At 34.8% G+C, this 19607-nt stretch overlaps 2 protein-coding genes across 4 annotated transcripts; one reads left to right on the forward strand and one right to left on the reverse strand.

Moving 5' to 3' along the window:
* Nucleotides 1-208: 208 nt before the first annotated feature.
* Nucleotides 209-10503, forward strand: LOC106355391. 3 transcript variants are annotated; one of them, XM_048770025.1, is made up of 3 exons: nt 209-5026; nt 5092-5319; nt 5409-10503. In XM_048770025.1, exon 3 carries the CDS (start codon nt 8038-8040, stop codon nt 9319-9321), a length of 1284 nt encoding a protein of 427 aa, XP_048625982.1. In that variant the 5' UTR covers nt 209-5026; nt 5092-5319; nt 5409-8037; the 3' UTR covers nt 9322-10503. The 3 variants fall into 3 exon arrangements, 2 of the variants coding, with proteins under 2 accessions (XP_048625982.1, XP_048625983.1); XM_048770026.1 differs by having other exon boundaries at nt 1444-5026; XR_007329330.1 differs by having other exon boundaries at nt 1899-5026.
* A 6211-nt stretch (nt 10504-16714) lies between these two features.
* Nucleotides 16715-18442, reverse strand: LOC106356577 (indole glucosinolate O-methyltransferase 4). The gene is made up of 4 exons (XM_013796310.3): nt 17898-18442; nt 17438-17748; nt 17295-17359; nt 16715-17180 (listed from the first exon to the last, which is right to left on the reverse strand). Exons 1-4 carry the CDS (start codon nt 18356-18358, stop codon nt 16881-16883), a joined length of 1137 nt encoding a protein of 378 aa, XP_013651764.1. The 5' UTR covers nt 18359-18442; the 3' UTR covers nt 16715-16880.
* Between the last annotated feature and the right edge of the window lie 1165 nt (nt 18443-19607).

The following is a 19607-nucleotide window of genomic DNA, read 5'->3' on the forward strand; positions in this document are numbered from 1 at the left end:
GAAACAATGTGCCAGCTGTTTTTTCCCTTCTATTTTCCTTTATATTAGAGTAATTAACAATAGTCTTTGTTGTTGAAAATATAAATCTGGATCAAACTTAAAAATATATTCCAAAACTTAAAAAACATAAATGACATTGATAGTCTTAGATGTCTTTCCTCAGGGATATTATATTATGACAAATTCAAGTGAGGAGAGCACATCCCAACTATTGGAATATTATTATTTAAAACATTTTTACTGTATCTTGAAAATTTCAAGTGGTGTCTAAAGCAAATGTACACATATTAAGAAGGTACACAATTCTATAAAGTTTATATTGTTTACATAAAACTATCATTAAATAAAATAAATCCAACCAATTAAAAAAGATGAAGTATTACATAATTGGTCACAAATATAAAATATCATTAAATTTTATCTAAAATAATGAAAGCATTACTTATTTGCAACCAATTTTTTAAATACCACTTAAAATGAAACAGAGGGGTATTTGATAATAGGATGGAGTGGATTAACAATAATTCAACATATTTTAATTAGTGATATTAATTTAAGACAGTTTTTGAAATTTTGACATCTAAGTAAAACTTAATAAAACATTTTAGTATATTTTACTAGTTTTTAAGAAAACATTATTTGTGTAAGAAGCATTTAGCATCAAATTTTATTATTATAAATGTAAATGAAAATTTTGATATTTAAATATTTAATTAAAATTAAGATTTAACATATTTACTTAGGGGTATTAATTAAGTCTTTTTATTTGATTTTTGAGAGACAATAGTTTGGAAATACTCAATTTTTATTTTAAAAATAATCGGTATGATTATTTATCACATTTTAAATTACTTTGTTTTCAGTTATATGTGTAAAATCTTGGAAGCATTTAGCGTTAATTTTTACTGATTATTGACCAAAATTGAATAAAACAAATTTTCAAGGACTGCAGTACAATTGTAGGTGTATGAAAGAAATGGTTGGTGTTTTGTCTGGTTAAAAAAAAACGCAAGAATCCAAGGCGGGCGGGCCAGGTAGGCAGGTACGTATCCAACTCTGAACTTAAGGATGTAAAGAGTAACCGAAGTCCTTACCTACCATTTTCCGGTCTCAGATTGGACTAATGAGTGGGGAGCACCTGGTTCATGCGATACGAGCCTGGTTCTGAGCAGTGCCGGCCCTGGGGTAAAACACCTAAAGCAGTGGCTTTAGGCGCCATAGCTTTATATAAAATAAGGGGCGAAAAGACTTTGTAAAGTCACATTAGCTTAGTGGTTTGAGTTCTATAAAACCAAGACTTTTAGTCAATTTGACATGAACAAATTGGTTACCTTTTCTAACAACTTATTAGTTTCTTTTACTACAACACTGTATTAAATGGTATATATTAGTAATAAATTATTTAACTAATTAAATCTTGATTATTTTTTTTGTGGGGATATTTTTTTTTTCTTGACTCCCCCCCCCCCAATCTTCCATGTTCACGTTTTCTCCATTTCTTCATTTTTTGTAAATTTTTATATTGAATGAAAATTTATATTATATGATAATACAAAATATCGTAAATTGGGTTCTAATATTCTCTGAGACATTTCTCAAAATGAAATTAGTGTTAATGTTAACCTTTTATCATATGTATTGCTATATTATACAATTTATGTTCTTCTTCTTATTCTTAGAATTAAGAATCAATTAAATGAATTGTCAATGGAATATTTTTTTTTGTGCAACTGTCGATGGAATACAAACTATCTAAAACGTGGTTATTCAAAGTTGATCAGCGAGAAAAAAATATTTGTCACATATATGGTGCATTATTTTTTGGATTCCCTTTAGGCACCACGTTAGTCCGGACCGGCCCTGGTTCTGAGCCTGAGGAAAAGTGCTGCTTTCTTCCGTGCATAAGACGACGTGAGGATCAAGGACCTTTTCTCACGCCGGAAGAAGAGGAGCGCCTGTTTGAAGAACAAGTCGAGAATAGCCAGGTTTGTTTGATTTTCATCTAATTATAGGGCCTTTTGTCTAAGGAAACTAATCTTGTGATTATAATTAGGGTTTTGACATCAACTTTGAGGAGTTCAGCTGCGTTTTTAATTACGTACCAGTTGATTTCGATGAGAACTACTATTTCAAGGATACAGACACCACCAGACACTACAAGAAAACACGGATAATACCGACGGAAAAACCGACCGAAAAAAATCGGTCAGGATTTTCCAACGGAATTCCGACGAAAATTTGTCGGAAATCTATTTCGGCAAATTCGTCGGAACTGCGTCGGAAAATACTGACAGACTAATTTCGTCGGTATTTGGTCATACGATCCCGACAGAAAACCGACAAAAAACTGACAAAAATATGACCGTTGCAAAAAGTTGACACATACCGACGAAATACCGACGCAGTACCGACAATTTTGGAACTCGGTCAGAATTCCGTCGGTATATTCCGACGGATTACCGACGGATTGAACACCCTTTCACTTCCCGATGGAATACCGACGAATTTGCAGCCGTTGCACTTCCCGACGAAATACCGACGAATTATGTAGCCGTTAGTATCCGTTTAAATTACCGACGGAACACCGACGGGTTTTGTACGTTAATTTAGCCGTTATTATTCCCGACGGAATACCGACGAATATTTGCCGTCGGGAAGTTTTCCAAATTCATTATAAATACGACCTCTCCTTCATTCATTCAAATCACAACAAAACAATATAAATTATGGGTACTCCTTATAATTTCCGTTCTTGGTTAGATCAACCTCATATGGATCCAAATACAAATTTACTTACGGAGGAATACACACGTGGTATTCAAGAATTCATGGGGGTGGTTCAAAGTCAACCGGAAGCAAGAACAAGTAAGTATTTATTATGTCCATGTTCTACTTGTAAGAATAATATCCGTGTCAAAAAAATGGAAGTATGGAGTCATTTATATTTGAAAGGATTTACACGTGGTTATAAGATTTGGTATCTTCATGGAGAAAGATTTGAGTATGGTAGTAGTAGCGAACCTCAAACTGCCGATAGGTTAGATGAACCTACCACAAATGTAGATTTTGGGGTAGGGACTGTTCAGATGGTATATGATGCATATGGAGAAAATTTACCGTCGGGTGAAGAGGAAGGAGATAGACAAGAACAACCCAATTTAGAAAATTTCCCATGTGAAGAGGAAGGAGAACGAGAACAACCCAATCTAGAAGCGAGAAGATTTTTTGAAATGTTAGATGCAGCTAAGCAGCCATTGTATCAAGGATGTAAAGATGGGCATTCACCTTTATCATCCGCAAGTCGATTGATGGCGCTAAAGACTGACTATAATTTGGCTGAAGAATGTGTGGATGCGATTGCAGATTTTGTTAGAGATGTTCTACCAGAAGATAATCTTGCACCTGGCTCATATTATGAGGTACAAAAATTGGTCGCTGGTCTTGGCTTACCATATCAGGTGATAGATGTATGCATCGATAACTGCATGATTTACTGGAGAGCAGATGAGAACAGGGAGAATTGTAAATTCTGTCGGAAACCTCGTTATCAGGATACGAGTGGAAGAGTTCCGGTGCCATACAAACGAATGTGGTATTTGCCGTTGACTGAAAGATTAAAGAGGTTATATCAGTCTGAACGAACAGCAGAACCAATGAGATGGCATGCAGAGCACTTAACAAATGGTGAGATAACACATCCTTCCGATGCAGAGGCGTGGAAGCATTTTCAATCAACATATCCAGAATTTGCATCTGAGGTAAGAAATGTGTATCTTGCATTATGCACAGATGGTTTCAGCCCATTTGGAAAGCATGGAAGACAATATTCATTGTGGCCGGTAATCTTGACACCTTACAACTTACCACCACATTTGTGTATGCGACGGGAGTTTTTGTTCCTCTCAATTCTCGTTCCCGGGCCAGATCATCCTAAGAGATCACTGGATGTATTTCTTCAGCCATTGATATATGAGCTGCAATTATTATGGGAGCACGGTGTTCATACATACGATGTTTCGCGGAAAGAGAATTTTCAGATGCGAGCAGTACTTATGTGGACAATAAGTGATTTTCCAGCATATGGTATGTTATCTGGATGGACCACACATGGGAGGCTATCATGTCCTTATTGCCAAGACAACACAGATGCTTTCCAACTAAAAAATGGTCGGAAAACGTGTTGGTTTGACTGTCACAGGAGATTTCTACCACACGATCATCCATATCGTAAGAGTAAGACATTGTTTACAAAGAACAAGAGGGTGTTTGACAGTCCACCTGAAGAAGTAAGTGGCAAAAAGTTGAAGGAACAATTAAGAGATTTTGGTGCAGATAGAACGCCAGACGTGGGTGGAAACGGACATGAACCGATTTATGGTGTAGGGGAAAATCATAATTGGCATAAGAAAAGTATCTTCTGGGATTTGCCCTATTGGGAGACTCATTTGTTGCGGCACTGTTTAGATGTCATGCATATTGAGAAGAACTTTTTCGACAATTTGATGAACACCATCCTTGATGTCCAAGGCAAGACAAAGGATAACTTGAAGTCAAGACTGGATTTGGTTGATATTTGTGCTCGTCCCGAACTTCATGTTGATGAGCACGGTAAAGGTCCTATTCCCATATATCGACTGGATGCAACTGCAAAAGAAGAAAATTTTTAATATTATAAAAAAAATTTCTACAATTGTAACTTTCTAAAAAAAAATTTGTATTTATTTTGCAGCAAGAGTTCACTTGGGAATCAGGGATTACAGAACAAGTGAAAATTGTTTTCCGCCGCAAAGCAGCTTCGCACTACACCAAGCGGATCAATGAGTGGAAGCAAAAATTCGATGTTGGCGAGGTCCCAAAGCACATCAACCCAGACGTTTGGCGGGATTTGTGTGCTCATTGGACGAAAGATGAGACAAAGTCTTTGTCGACAATCAACTCGCAAAATCGGTGTAGCGGGCGTGGCGGGAAAGGGATGTTTGTCCACAACTTAGGGGCAACAAGTTTACAGACCCGAGCACTTCAGCTAGTAAGTTTCTAATCTGATTTTCTTATTCATTTTTAAATATGTGATACTAAATATATTGTTTTTAGATGAAGGAAAACGGTGGAGTTCCCGTAGATGATTTTACCCTGATGAAGAACGCCTATACCAACAAGAAGACTGGGGAGATTCAGGATGGACTTATTAAGGGCGTAATCCAGGTCGTGGAAAATCGAAAAGTGGATCTCCTCGCGACTCAAGCTTCTATGTGTGAAGAAGGCGATTCTGCATCTTCCAACTCCTTAACCGTAGAGCAACTCAACAACCTTGTTCTCGAGGTACATTCTAATTTATTTTTGCTATGTATGTGTGATATGTGTGTGTGCGTGCGTATGTGTGTGATATGTATTTGTTATTTCTCATTCAGGCTGTTCCAAAGAAAAAGGGCCGTTATGTTGGATTGGCTCGTTCGACCGGAGGGGCTTCTTCTTCTTCTTCAGCTCACTATCCACTCGTTGATGAGCTTATGGAGCAGATTAAGACCAAGGATACGGAGATTGAGTTCCTGAAGCAAGACAATGCTGAAATCCGGGTTGAGCTCCAGCAAAACCGAATGACTATGGAGGAAAACAATGTTCTCACCCAGACCTTGTTGCAGAAGTTTAGGACCCGATTCGGTGAAGACTTTTAGTTGTTTTTTAATTTTCAAAAACTTTTTATTACTTTTTATAACTTTAATGTATAATAATGTTGAATTTATATATCTATAATGTTTTTAAGAAATTATCAATTTTTTTCATGAAATTAAATTAAGAATTATAAAAATTATTTTTTTAATTAAAAAAGGAATACCGACGGATAGAGTTATCCGTCGGAATTTCTACATTTTTCCGACGACTAAGATCCATCGGTATATTCATGATATTCCGACGGAATAAAGTCGTCGGTTTTATTTTCAATTACCGACGGAATCTTTTCGTCGGCATTTTCTGAATATTCCGATGAACACCCTTTGTCGGTTTTTTTTAAATTCCGACGAATTCTCGTCGTCGGTATTCTCTATAAATACCGACGGATACGTATCGTCGGAAATTTTAGATAAAAACCGACGGAATACTTTCGTCGGTATTTGCCGACGAAATATGTTCGTCGGTATTTACCGACAAATTTCCGACGAATATCTGTATACCGACGAGATGATACCGACGGACATTTTTCGTCGGTATTCCATCGGTATGCGGCTTTCCCGACGAGATTATGACGGATTTGTCCATCGGTATCGCGCAGTTTTCTTGTAGTGAGAGGAGTAATAGATAGACTCTCTCGGGATTCCCTTGGGCTTTATAATGAAAGAATGGTCTGAATATGTTTTGTATTGTGCTTTTCTTTTAAAAAAATTCTATGAATGTTTTTAAACCCTTTTGTTTCACAGGGTAAAGGTTATGAATTTGTCGAGGTTATCAAAGCCAATACTCACCCGACCGGTACTGCTGCCCATATCTTTTACATTACCTTTAGAGCTAAAGAGCCTCCAGATGATCAGCCAAAAGACTTCCAAGCTATGGTCTGCTATTTCTGTTATACCTCAAACAAGTACCACTCCTGTGAACTGAAACCCGAGAAGAAAGATACTATTAATTAATTCAGCTTTTGAATCAATCATTAGTCTACAGCAATGTCATGAATGGGTTGCGTTGTGCATCCTTTTCTACTTGTTATAATACTGCGCTCTACTTATTTTCATTGTTTTGGCAGTTCACTCCATTGACCTGCTGAGAAAGAAGACGTCAAGAAAGTCAGGTATATGAAATGCCTATCTATAAAAAGGTCTTCTTTACTTTGTTGTGTGGTTCTATTTTAGATGTATCTTTCTTTACTTTGTTGTCTTTTCCTTTTTGTGTTGGTTTTAGATGGTTCTTGCTCTTATATACATATATTAAAATGTGGTTTTCACTTGATGAATGTTGGTTGTTTTTTATTGATATCATCAGGCTGACACATGAGGTATCTACTGCCTAATCATGCATGGTGGTGAGACGACCGAGTCTAGCTATGTATCCAGACTTGTACTAGTTTTACCATTTGCCTTGTTCGTTTTGGTGTGTTCGAAGTTCAACTTCTGTTCTGCTTTTGTTGTTCGTTTGGTGCTTTCGAAGTCCCCTAGTTCTGTTGTTTTTGTTATTCAAAATTAGCTAGTTCTGCGTCGAACTAGTGACTAGTAACAATATTTTTTTTTATAACGCTGATTTATTATGACATTACATTTATGAGAAAATTACATAGACGATTCGAGAATCGATAATACTATCTGCCTTATGAAGATCTACGCCTAACTGCATCTGAGCCGTACTATGAAGATTCCTTCCTGACTAGATTTACTTGCATCATGTTGAAGATTTCTTGTAAATCTGTAATCTACAAGAAATTGCATAGTCTGGGGTTCGAACCCTTTAAACCTTATCCATTAGGCTACGGTGCTTCCATTTTGACTAGTAACAATATGATTACCTTTTTGAGTTTTTTCTCTTCACCTAACTATTTTGTTTCCTTACCAACTATGTTTTCACCCGGTTAATTTTTCTTTATCCATTCACTCTCCTCTCTATAAGGGGAGGATAAGTGACTCCACGGTGTAGCTGAACAAAAATAATGAACTCATAATAGTAAACCACTAAACTTGTTTAACTAATCAAGTTCATTCTCATAAAAGAATGTTGAATCATCATTTTTTGTTTCAACTTTGTCGTTATTGTTAATACAAGCTTGTTGGGATAAGCTTAAGAAGCAAGCTACCTAATCCTATTGTGTTTGTGATTATCTTCAAGCTTATCCCAACAAGCTACCTAATCCTATTGTGTTTGTGATTATCTAAATAATATATACCTAATGAGTTTAGGAGTTTAGATTAATATATAAGGAGATTCAAGGGTGTTGCATAACTTGTGAGTTTTATGAGTTTGAGAGCTTGAGGTTTTGAGTTAGTTTTCTCAAGAGATTAATAAGAAGAGTTCTTATTTGTGAGTTTATACATTTGGTATCAGAGCAAAACAGAGATCATGAGTGATATCGTACCAGCGATTGGTAAGATAAAGGAAGGAGGGGGTTCTTCTACAATCAAGTGTCCTATGCTTACCTCGACGAACTATACAGTGTGGGCTATGAGGATGAAGATTACACTAAGGGTACACAAAGTCTGGGAAGCAATAGAAGTTGAAACCGCGGGCATTGATAAAAACGACCAAGCTCTAGCTTTGTTGTTTCAATCAATACCAGAATCTCTAATCCTTCAAGTAGGAGAGCTTGAAAAAGCTAAACAAGTATGGGATGCCATCAAAGCGAGATACGTGGGAGCTGAGCGAGTGAGAGAAGCTAGACTACAGACGTTAATGACTGAATTCGACAGACTAAATATGAAAGAAACAGAGAGTATTGATGACTTCGGAGGAAAGTTATCAGAACTTGCGTCTAAGTCATCCGCGCTGGGAGTTAATATCGAAGAAACAAAGTTTGTGAAGAAGTTTCTCTCAAGTCTACCTCAAAAGAAATACATACATATTGTTGTTTCGCTTGAACAAGTCCTGGATCTCAACACAACAAACTTCGAAGACATTATTGGGCGTTTAAAAGCATACGAAGAGAGGATATTTGATGGCGAAAACGGTGAAGAAGATCAAACAAAGCTGATGTATGCGTCTAACGATGGACAAAACATTCAAATAAATCGTTCATCACAAGATCAATCAAACCGTGGTTCACAAGAAAACAACTACTATGGAGATTCTTATAGAGGAAGAGGTAGAGGAGGCCGTTCCTACTACAGAGGGAGAGGCTGTGGTCGGTACAATGGAGGAAGAGGTTACAATGGAGGAGGATACAATGGAGGAAGGGGTCACTCTGAAAGAGATGCGTCGAAGATAACATGTTTCCAATGTGATAAAGTTGGACACTTTGTAGCCCAATGTCCTGAACTCCTTCTCAAGTTGCAGGAAGCTCAAGAAACCGACAACACTGAAACACACGAGGCTGACGAGCTTATAATGCATGAGGTAGTCTTTTTGAATGAAAAGAACGTTCTACCCGAGAAGTATGAAACAAATTCTGGAGGAGAAAATATATGGTATCTTGATAACGGAGCAAGCAACCATATGACTGGAGATCGACGATACTTCTCTTACGTTGATAATACTATTACCGGAAAAGTAAGATTTGGGGATGACTCGAGAATAGATATAAAAGGCAAGAGAACAATATCATTCACGGATATGAATGGAGAAGCAAGAAAAATGACAGATGTTTACTTCATTCCGGATTTGAAGAGTAATATTATAAGCTTAGGTTAAGCTACAGAAGCTGGTTGTGATATAAGACTAAGAGGAGAAGAGCTAACAATGCATGATCATCACGGAAAATTACTTGTCAAAGCAAAGCGATCAAGGAACAGATTATACAAGGTTCAAATGGGAATACGGAGTAATGCTCGTCTATATCTATCTTCAACAACAGAATCAAAACGTTGGCATGCCTGGTTAGGGCACATAAACTTCAAGTCCCTGAAAGGAATGATACAGAAGGAACTTGTATTCGGCATCCCAAGCTTGAACATCGAAAAAGAAGTGGGTGGATCTTGTTTACTTGGCAAGCAAGCAAGACATTCATTCCCTAAAGATACCACATATCGAGCAAGCGGCGTACTAGAACTACTTCACAGAGACTTGTGCGGGCCCATAACACCAAGAACGCCCACTGGTAATAGATATGTCTTTGTAGTCATCAACGACAATACCAGATACATGTGGACAATGCTGTTAAAAACAAAAGATGAAGCGTTCATGAAATTTCAGAAGTTCAAAGCTGTAGTAGAAAAGCAAACGGGAAAGAAGATAGGAACTTTCAGAACGGACCGGGGAGGAGAGTTCGTGTCTAAGGAGTTAAATACGTTCTGTGAAAGCTATGGCATCAAGAGGCATCTAACAGCTCCATACACACCGCAACAGAACGGAGTTGTGGAACGGAGAAACAGAACAATGATGGAGATGGTAAGAAGTATTCTAAAGCACATACATATGCCAAACTATCTTTGGGGAGAAGCCATACGGCATTCGACATATCTTCTTAATCGTGTAGCTACCCAAGCATTGAAGGAAAATACGTCGTATGAAGGCTTTCGTGGTAAGAAACCAAATATTGAACACTTGAGAGTGTTCGAGTGCATAGCTTATGCAAAGATCGATGGAATAGTCCTAAAGAAACTTGACGATCGAGCACGTATGCTAGTATATCTAGGAACGGAGCCTGGATCAAAGGCATATCGACTGCTTGATCCACAAACCCGTAAGATAGTGGTCAACAGAGATGTCGTATTTGACGAGACTAGAGGGTGGAATTGGAGTACGAATAAGGAGGAAGAACAGAACATCGATAGCTTTGTGGTAACACTCGGAGAATATAGGAATCATGGGATTGATGATCAAGTTAACAAAGATAAACAACTATGTCTGGAGCAAGACATCAATGAAGCATCAATCACACAACCACTCGAGGATACATACCACGATGATCAAGAAGACATGATAGAAGAACAAACGCAAGTGCTGAGAAGGTCAGAGAGACAACATACGAGACCAAAGTATCTAGACGACTACGTGCTGCTTGCTGAAGAACTTAGCAAAGAAGTACCGATGTTTCTAAATAATGAGCCACGAAGTTTCAGTGAAGCCAAAGATTCGAAAGAGTGGATACGAGCATGTGAAGAAGAAATACACTCCACCGAGAAGAATAAAACGTGGGTTTTAGTTAATCTAGCATACAGAGCAAAGCCAATTGGTCTAAAGTGGGTCTTCAAGATTAAACGGAACTCAGACGGTAGCATTAACAAGTACAAATCAAGGCTGGTAGCCGAAGGATATGTGCAATGCCATGGGATCGATTTTGACGAGGTCTTTGCCTCAGTAGCACGTCTTGAGACAATAAGACAACTTGTGAATCTAGCTGCGACAAACGGGTGGGAAGTTCATCACTTAGATGTTAAAACAACCTTCTTGCACAGAGAGTTAAAAGAAATTGTTTATGTTATGCAACCCGAGGGATACGAGAAGAAAGGAGAAGAAGGAAAGGTGTATAAACTTAACAAAGCGCTATACGGATTGAGACAGGCACCACGAGCTTGGAATAATAAGCTGAATCAGATTCTATGCGAACTTCAATTCAAGAAGTGTTCTAAGGAACCCTCGGTTTATCATAAGACAGTAAACGGTGAGCTACTAGTTGTTGCAGTCTATGTAGACGATCTGTTCGTGACCGGCACAGAGGTTAATATCATCAGAGAATTTAAGAAAAATATGGCAACCAAGTTCGACATGAGCGATTTAGGTAAACTCACTTACTACCTTGGTATAGAAGTCTGTCAACATGAGAACATAATCTCATTGGTACATAAGAGTTATGCATCCAGGATATTGGAAGAAGATGGAATGGAGAAGTGTAATCCTGTTCAAACTCCAGTGGAACAAGGATTGAAGTTATCAAAAGCAGAGCACGAAGGAGAAATTGATGCAACACGATTCAGGAGGAACATAGGGTGCCTACGTTATCTCCTTCATACGCGACCCGATCTATCCCTCAGTGTGGGAGTTCTATCACGCTATATGCAAATCCCGAGAGAGTCATATGGAGCTGCTATGAAACAGATATTGAGATACCTGCGTGGAAGTCTTTCATATGGCCTAACCTTTGAGCGAGCAACATCAAAAGTACCAAGACTTATAGGCTACAGCGACAGCAGTTATGTGTCTGATCCAGATGATGGGAGAAGCACGGCAGGTCATATCTTCTACCTAGGAGACAGTCCGATCACTTGGTGTTCACAAAAGCAAGACACGGTTGCGTTGTCTTCCTGCGAGACTGAGTTCATGGCAGGAACAGAGGCCGCAAGACAAGCCATTTGGTTACAAGATTTGTTATGTGAGATCACGGGTCAACCAAGCGAAAGAGTGACGAATTGATAACCAATCTGCAATTGCATTGACAAGAAATCCGGTCTTCCATGGAAGGAGTAAGCATATACATAAGAGATACCATTTTATAAGAGAGTGTGTAGAAAATGGTCAAGTTGGAGTCGAGTATGTGGCTGGAGAGAAACAAAAGGATGATATCTTAACAAAGGCATTAGGAAGAATAAAGTTCAAGGAGATGAGAGATTTTATTGGCATGAAGGAACTAGAGAATGAGAGCTTCGAGCTTAAGCGGGAGAATGTTGGGATAAGTTTGAAGAAAGCTTAAGAAGCAAGCTACCTAATCCTATTGTGTTTGTGATTATCTAAATAATATATACCTAATGAGTTTAGGAGTTTAGATTAATATATATAAGAAGATGCAAGGGTGTTGCATAACTTGTGAGTTTTATGAGTTTGAAAGCTTGTGGTTTTGAGTTAGTTTCCTCAAGAGATTAATAAGAAGAGTTCTTATTTAAGAGTTCATACATTCTAGAAAGCTTACATCAATTCTACCATGCCAGATTATTACATAATTTTGATTTGTTTCTCTAAGCTTTTCTTAGCCAGTTGATCAACATGAGCTACAAACTTTCTAGGAACATCGTTTTGGTCATATTCTGGAAGACGAAGGTGTTGATTGTTTTGTTCATCCAGGTAGAAGAAGTTGTAAATCAATGTTTAAGCTGTAAATAAGTATTTAACAAAAATTATATTTTTCGTCAAAACAATAATATCATATTTTTTTCTCTCCAAAATTGTATTTTTGTCAAAATTACAAAATCACATTTTGATCAAATTTATAAAATTACATTTCGTCAAAAATATGAAACCATTTTTTATGCCAAAACTGAAAATATTCTTTTCGCCTCACCACATAATGGTATTTTCGTCAAGATAGTAAAATAGATTTTCCGCCATAACCAAAAATATCTTTTCCACCAAAATCATTCATTCATTTTATTCACAAAAACTGTAAATCACTTTTTTTTCAAAATCCCACAAAATCATATTTTTCTGTCAAAATCTCAAAATCATATTTTCCTGTCAAAAGCGTAAAACACTTTTTTCCGATATACATTTCTAATGTATATATCAAAACTACAAAAGTTTGGGTGCTTTTTCTAAAAACACAGTGACATGAACTTTCTTTTTCATAAACACATATATCGACAAATGTTGTATATTGTATAGGACCATGTGTTTTAAGCAATGTTCTTACTATTTTATCAACTTGGTGATGCACAAAATATACACAACATTGTTTTGTTGCATATAAGCTTTGAAGATAGTTATGCAAGGGATAAGTGAGAAACAAGACTTACCTCGACCTTCTTATCAATAGGCTCTAGCAAAATAAGTCTGTTAATTTTGCTTCCAAACTCTAAAAATACTAAAATAGTACTGCTTATGTGAGGATAAAACATACGTTCAGTTCCTTGGTCAACAACTTTTAACAAAACATGTTTGTTGTTTAGAAGATTTCTATAACTCAGATTGTATGGACATCCAGGAGGGAGATCCTTCACAGCAAAAACCAAAGAATTTGCAAAAATCATATGATTTTCTTATGGTTGTAGAAACGAATAGATATGATACATTATTGTCCAGAAGTAGCCTAGTAATCAATAAAGTTAGCATGTTGTTTTCAATAAATTATATATATATATATACTTACTTATGTAGTGACCTCAGAGTGATCAAAATATTAAAGCAACTAACATCCGATTCAAGGTAGCATCTGAGTTTATTATGTATATTAAAAGTTAATTCAGAGTTGTCAATCTTAAAAATTACATTGTAAGATCAAGGCAATTAATATTTATTCGTTTCAAGATTAAAAAATTTATATGTAAGAAAACAACACCCCAAAATGTATTAATCACCTCAGAGTATCTTAATCTCTCAAATTACAAATCATGAAAGAAGGATCACGCAAATCCAAGAAACTAATCAAATATGTCAAACTAGTCCACAAAAGAAAAACAATACTCAATCTCATACATCAGAAATCAGAAATCAATTTGGACTTAAAAGTTAGTTTCTAGACCTTGTGGTTTATTTTTGGATAAGATTTATAATTCAACTTTATGGTTTAGACATATAATAATTTGTTACTAATAAAAGAAACTGACTACTTTAATTTTTTTGATATAAGTTCATTAATTTTTAAATCTTTTCTATATTTTTGTTATATACTCCCTCCGTTCCATTAAGATATACTTTTTAGAAAAAAAATTGTTTCACAAAAATGTATTTTTGTGTTTTCTATGAAAAATTGTAAACTTCAAGAAAATTAATTGACTTTATTGAATTACTATTGGTTAAAAGTAATTGAAAATTGAAAATTACAGAAAATGATACATTTATTATGGTAGTTTAATGTGTTTTCTTAATATGTATGAAAATACAAAAAAATCTATCTTTGTGGAACAGATGAAATATAGTTTAATAAGGAAAAAAAGACTCACCTTCACTTCATTGATCCATCGTTGCATACAAAACAACTATGTTGTCCTTTGTTCTATAACTCAGTTTGTAAGGAGGGAGATCCTTCAAAACATAAACAAAAACCAAATGATATGTTTAGAGATTTTATACTATGTACCAAAAACTATATTAAAAATAGAAAATAGTTAATTCATACTTCAATAAGCTCTGGTCGCCTGTGACAATGTATTAACAACCAACAATCAGGTCTGGACCTGACCCCATACACGTGAAACAATCGTATGGGGCCCATGTTTCATAAAAAAAGAGGTATATTTTTTTTCTATTGTTGTTAATTAGATAGATCAATGTGTATTGTAATTGTGTTTTACAAAAAAATCAAATTTTAATAGTTTTGAAGATGTTGTAAAAAAATTTATTTTAAATTGATTTTTTATCGAGATTTTTTTTTATGTATAGTTAAGGTCTTCAGTTTTGTATTTTGTATTGGACCATCAATATCTCAGATTCTCGGGACCGGTACTGACAACAATAATAATATTGTTTTTTTTTATCAATTTCGTTAGAATGAAAATAAATCAATAGTTCATACAAAAGATATAGCTCACGCTAAAAAGAAACAACACAATCCAAATACTCAACCTATATAAGGTCTACAAGCAGTTCGAAGAGGCTTCTCTCAAGATTCTCTGATGTAGCCAAAGCCAAATACGAATTGAAAATCGGCCTCTCTCTATAATAATATTGTTAACAACTATTTTATGTTTACTTAATTATAATCAGTATAAAAATCGCTTACAGATTCAGAAGTCATATTGCCTTTCCATGTTTTTAGGCATTTCTGCAACCTGTAAATTGGTAAAGCAAAAGAATATTAAAAATAATCTAGCTTAAAATTATACTAAATTCACGCTCGATTTCACACTTATGCATAGATATAAAATACGTATATCCGAAGAAAATCCATCAATGTTTCTCTTGTCCCCAACCTCATGGATTAATGGAGCGACTCAGCTTAATGTGAGGCGAAAGGTCTAAACACCGTGGGAGGAGTCTATGGGTCCGATTGGGGTTAGAGTTGTCCAGACTTTATGGGATTAAATAGCCTCTAAATCCTATTTTTTACCAATTAAGCTTTTTTCTAAATTTAATAGTTCTAAAGTTCTCAAAGTCATTTCATATTTTGATATGCTTATATCCTCACTTACGTGACTTTAAAAACAAAAATAAGTTTTTCATTTATTTTCGTTATTAAAATATATTTTTTTCTTTCCTACAATAACTAAAATACTTATTCTAGTTTATATCAATTTTATCATAAACTTTGTTTGATAAATTAATCATTGTTATATTTTTTTTAGATCCATATTGTATTACTTTCATTTTCATATATGTGTTTTCATTATTATTTTTCATAACTATATATTTATGATGAAAAGTTAACATTTTTATTTACTGTTTTTATGATTTTTATTAATTTTATTTTTTTGATATTTAAAATAATATTAACAGTGCTAACAACCAAAGTTTCTACGGTCGACACTCTACTAATTATTATATTGTGAATGAAATATGTATCTGTGTTTTATTGATATGCTACATTAATTTCTACCAAGTTACTTTGATGGCTTTATTAAAGGACCAAAAATCAAACCAATTTTATCATGTGTTCTGATTGGGACTTTGATGGCTTTATTAAATATCCAACTAAGTAGAGATATTTACGTTATTACATTCGATGATCTGTTGCAAATGCTTAATTTAGCCATGAGACCTATCACCAGTTCGTGAGTCAGTAACCGAAACGTTTTTATATCAGTAACATATACTAATGTACATATATATTTAAGAAGTTGGACTTGAATGAACTAGTGACCTACTTAAAAACAATGTTCCTTAACTATGTCGTGTCCCAACACAAACGGTTTTCAAATTATCGTGATTGTCATTTGCAAGATACAAAGTATCGTGATCCCAACCACGCCTTCCTAGTTATTTAATCATTTTCTCTTTGCATCTTTGTTTCTGGAAGCTTTTAGTTTTGAGGCCTAATATTGATAAAAAAAAAACTTATTTGCAAGTGAAATTTCTATGACATTTTTTTTTTTTGTAAAAGGCTTTCATTAAAATTTAAAACAAAGTACAAGATGTGATTTGTTAGATCACATAGTTTAAGAAAGTTTGATACATGAAGTAGACAGAGCAAGAACTATGTATAAGTAAGAAAACTTAGTACAACTGTTAAGCTTGACCAAACTAAATTTCTATGACATTTAGTTTCAGAAAATTCACATTCTCTAAAGAATTCTACTTCTTTATTGCACCTTGTTGACACATAACAATATCCACAATCATGAAAAAGAAAACAACCCAACACACAAATTATATTACACCCACAAAGAAACCATCAGCCACATGACGGAGATGATTCACAGTTTTTCTTGGTAAGATTCAGGAATTTATTTATGGAATTCAATAACATAATATGAGTAAGCACGACATATGATTTCACAACGACGAAAACCCGAATCAGAGGCCAAAGTCTCGAACTGGGAAAGAGACTTCTCCTTACCACCCGATAATTGTGTTAACATCACCATGTCCTTCGCGAGCACAACGTTAGAAGAAAAGTCGTTGGCCTTTGGTTCTAAAGGTGTAATCATGTCGACTATTATCACCTTTCCTTTTTCGGAAAGACTTCTCCAACAGTTTTTGAGAATTTTCACACAGTCTTCGTCATTCCAATCATGTAGTATCCACTGTAATAATTTATCAGTTCTATTGTAGTTAATATATGGTTTACCAAGGAACTATATATATATATGTGGTAATGATAAAAATCCATTAAAATAGTGTATATATTATGAACTTACTTTCATGAAAATAGCATTTCCTTTTGGAATTTCTATAAACATGTCTCCTGAAACATGTTCCACTCCTATATATAACCAAAATATTAAAACTGAGCAAAACAAATATAACATATGTTAATGTGATCTATCACTACATGTTATACCTGGATATAGAGGAGCATGTGCTAAAACCGAGGCTAGATCGAAATTGATGCCTTTAATATGTGGATACTTGGAAATCACTAGACTTATAACAGTTCCAATTCCTCCTCCCACATCCACCAAAGTGTGTACATCTTCGAATCCTCTATAAACTTCTAAAACCTTCTTCATGGTCAACGTGGAAGCTTCCGACATTGCCCGGTTAAATTTCTCTGAGAATCCTTCATCCGAACCAATATATTCAAAAAGTTTCATGCCATGAGCAGAGACGCATGCATCCTTTCCTTCTAATATCACATCTTTGAGATGTGTCCTATGAATATATTTTATATCAATTGTTATTTGTGTTGTAAACTAGTTACATGGTTTATAATATGTATATTTATATAACATTTTATTGCAAACCGGTTTAGTTATAAGAACTATTAGCGGCTTGTTTGTGAATAATTAAGCAGTACTTACCAAGTCTTGAAATAGACTTCGCTTAAGTTGACCATGAAGAGAGGCGCAAGAGAACCGGATCCGTCTCCACCGGTCAAGAAAAATCTGCAAACCGGTTCAGCTGCATATACCCTCTTGGAATTTCCGTTTTCTTCGGTTTCAACCATACGGTACTTCAAGATCGAGTGACTGGCTAGTAAAATCAGCATCCGGTCCAACAAAACCGGTGCCTCTGGGTTAATAGGTTTGGTTGGGAGACGGAGCGTAATCTCATAAGAGGAGAGCCAGACACCTTCATCTACGGCTGTGATTGTTTCGATGACGCCAAGCTCCAAGGCCGCTTTGAGAACCATGGGGAAGGCAAGTGTGTTCACAAGACTCTCTGCTTGCAAGCTCACAGTTTCTTCATCAAATTTTTCTTCTTCTTTGATTAGACTTGGTTTAGTGGAGGAGGTTAAGGGATCTTGAAGTTGGTTTGCCATTGTTGTTGGCTGAAAAGTTGAGAAATATAGATAACAAAGGTATAGACGTTGGTAAGAGATCGTTGGTTGCAACGTTAATTTCCAGTGTAGTGTCGTTTTATAGGGAGAAACCCCAAAACCTAATTAGTGCCAAATATTTTATTTTCTTGGGAATTGACGAAAGCATAATACATGTGCCTAGTAGAACCAAATTCGTTACATCTTGTTTACATCGACTAAGTTTGTTGCAAATAAATATATACCCAGGGGATGCATGCTGGTATTGAAAGATCTAAAAAGATCAATAAGTTTGTTTTTGGATGGCAAGGAATCAAGTGTTAGACAGAAAATAAAGAACTAATATGAATAATAGACAGTGTAAAGTGGAATAAATTCAGTCTCGAGTGAGAGAAAATAAGTATAAATGAATACAAAGTTTTCGTTGAAATTGAGTAATTAGTGCAAGTGTTTTAATGTGTTAAGAATTATCATCTTCTTGTATTTTTCCTTTATTTTTAGTACTCCAAGCTTGTATAAAATAAGTTTTCTAATACTGATTTATTATTCTACTAGATTTGGGTTCGTGCGTTGCAACGGACTTTATTTGATATTTTAATTTAATAAAAATATTAAAAAATCATTTTATTATTTTTTAAAAATTAATTGTTTTTGCATATGTTATGTGAAATTTATTTTATAGTTAAGAACTCGTTTTCACACATAAATTTCAATTAATATTTGTTAGAGTTAGAAAAACCATCCAAAAGTAAAAATTTAAGCCGGATCCAACCCAAAATAATAATTATAATGAAATAAAAAGAAATTTAGAAGTTAAATAAGGCCAAGAAGAAATGACAACATTATACACTTTCTTATGTACTAATTTAATGTTTTATTAAGCTTATCTAATGTTAAATAATTTTCTTGATTCATTATTTATTAATGATATATTTTCATAAAAAAATTTAATTAAAATGAATTATAAACTACTACATATCAAACATGTGTTTGATTTTCGTATAACCAAACACATAAATACCAATCACGACAACATCCTAAGTTTTGATTTTTGATAATTTAATAGCTTTACCATCATACTTGTCATCAAATATTTTTTTTTAAATACTACAAAGTAGGTATGTTTACTTTTGTTAAAATTTACAATTAAAAAGAAAAAGAAAAACTATCAAATAATTTTTTATATTTTTGTTTAGGATTATAGAAAAAGAAAAGTATTATCATATAAACTTTTACAATTATCTTCTGTTTA

Source organism: Brassica napus, chromosome C9 (assembly GCF_020379485.1).
Source record: "Brassica napus cultivar Da-Ae chromosome C9, Da-Ae, whole genome shotgun sequence".
NCBI classification, from domain to species: Eukaryota; Viridiplantae; Streptophyta; class Magnoliopsida; order Brassicales; family Brassicaceae; genus Brassica; species Brassica napus.

Coding starts and splice junctions, on each gene's coding strand:
- LOC106356577 (XM_013796310.3), bottom strand. CDS start 18,358: ATGGCAAACCAACTTCAAGATCCCTTAACCTCCTCCACTAAACCAAGT. Junction 17,360..17,437: donor ACATGCTCCTCTATATCCAG/GTATAACATGTA, acceptor GGTTATATATAG/GAGTGGAACATGTTTCAGGA. Junction 17,181..17,294: donor GAAATGCTATTTTCATGAAA/GTAAGTTCATAA, acceptor AAATTATTACAG/TGGATACTACATGATTGGAA.
- LOC106355391 (XM_048770025.1), top strand. CDS start 8,038: ATGAGTGATATCGTACCAGCGATTGGTAAGATAAAGGAAGGAGGGGGT.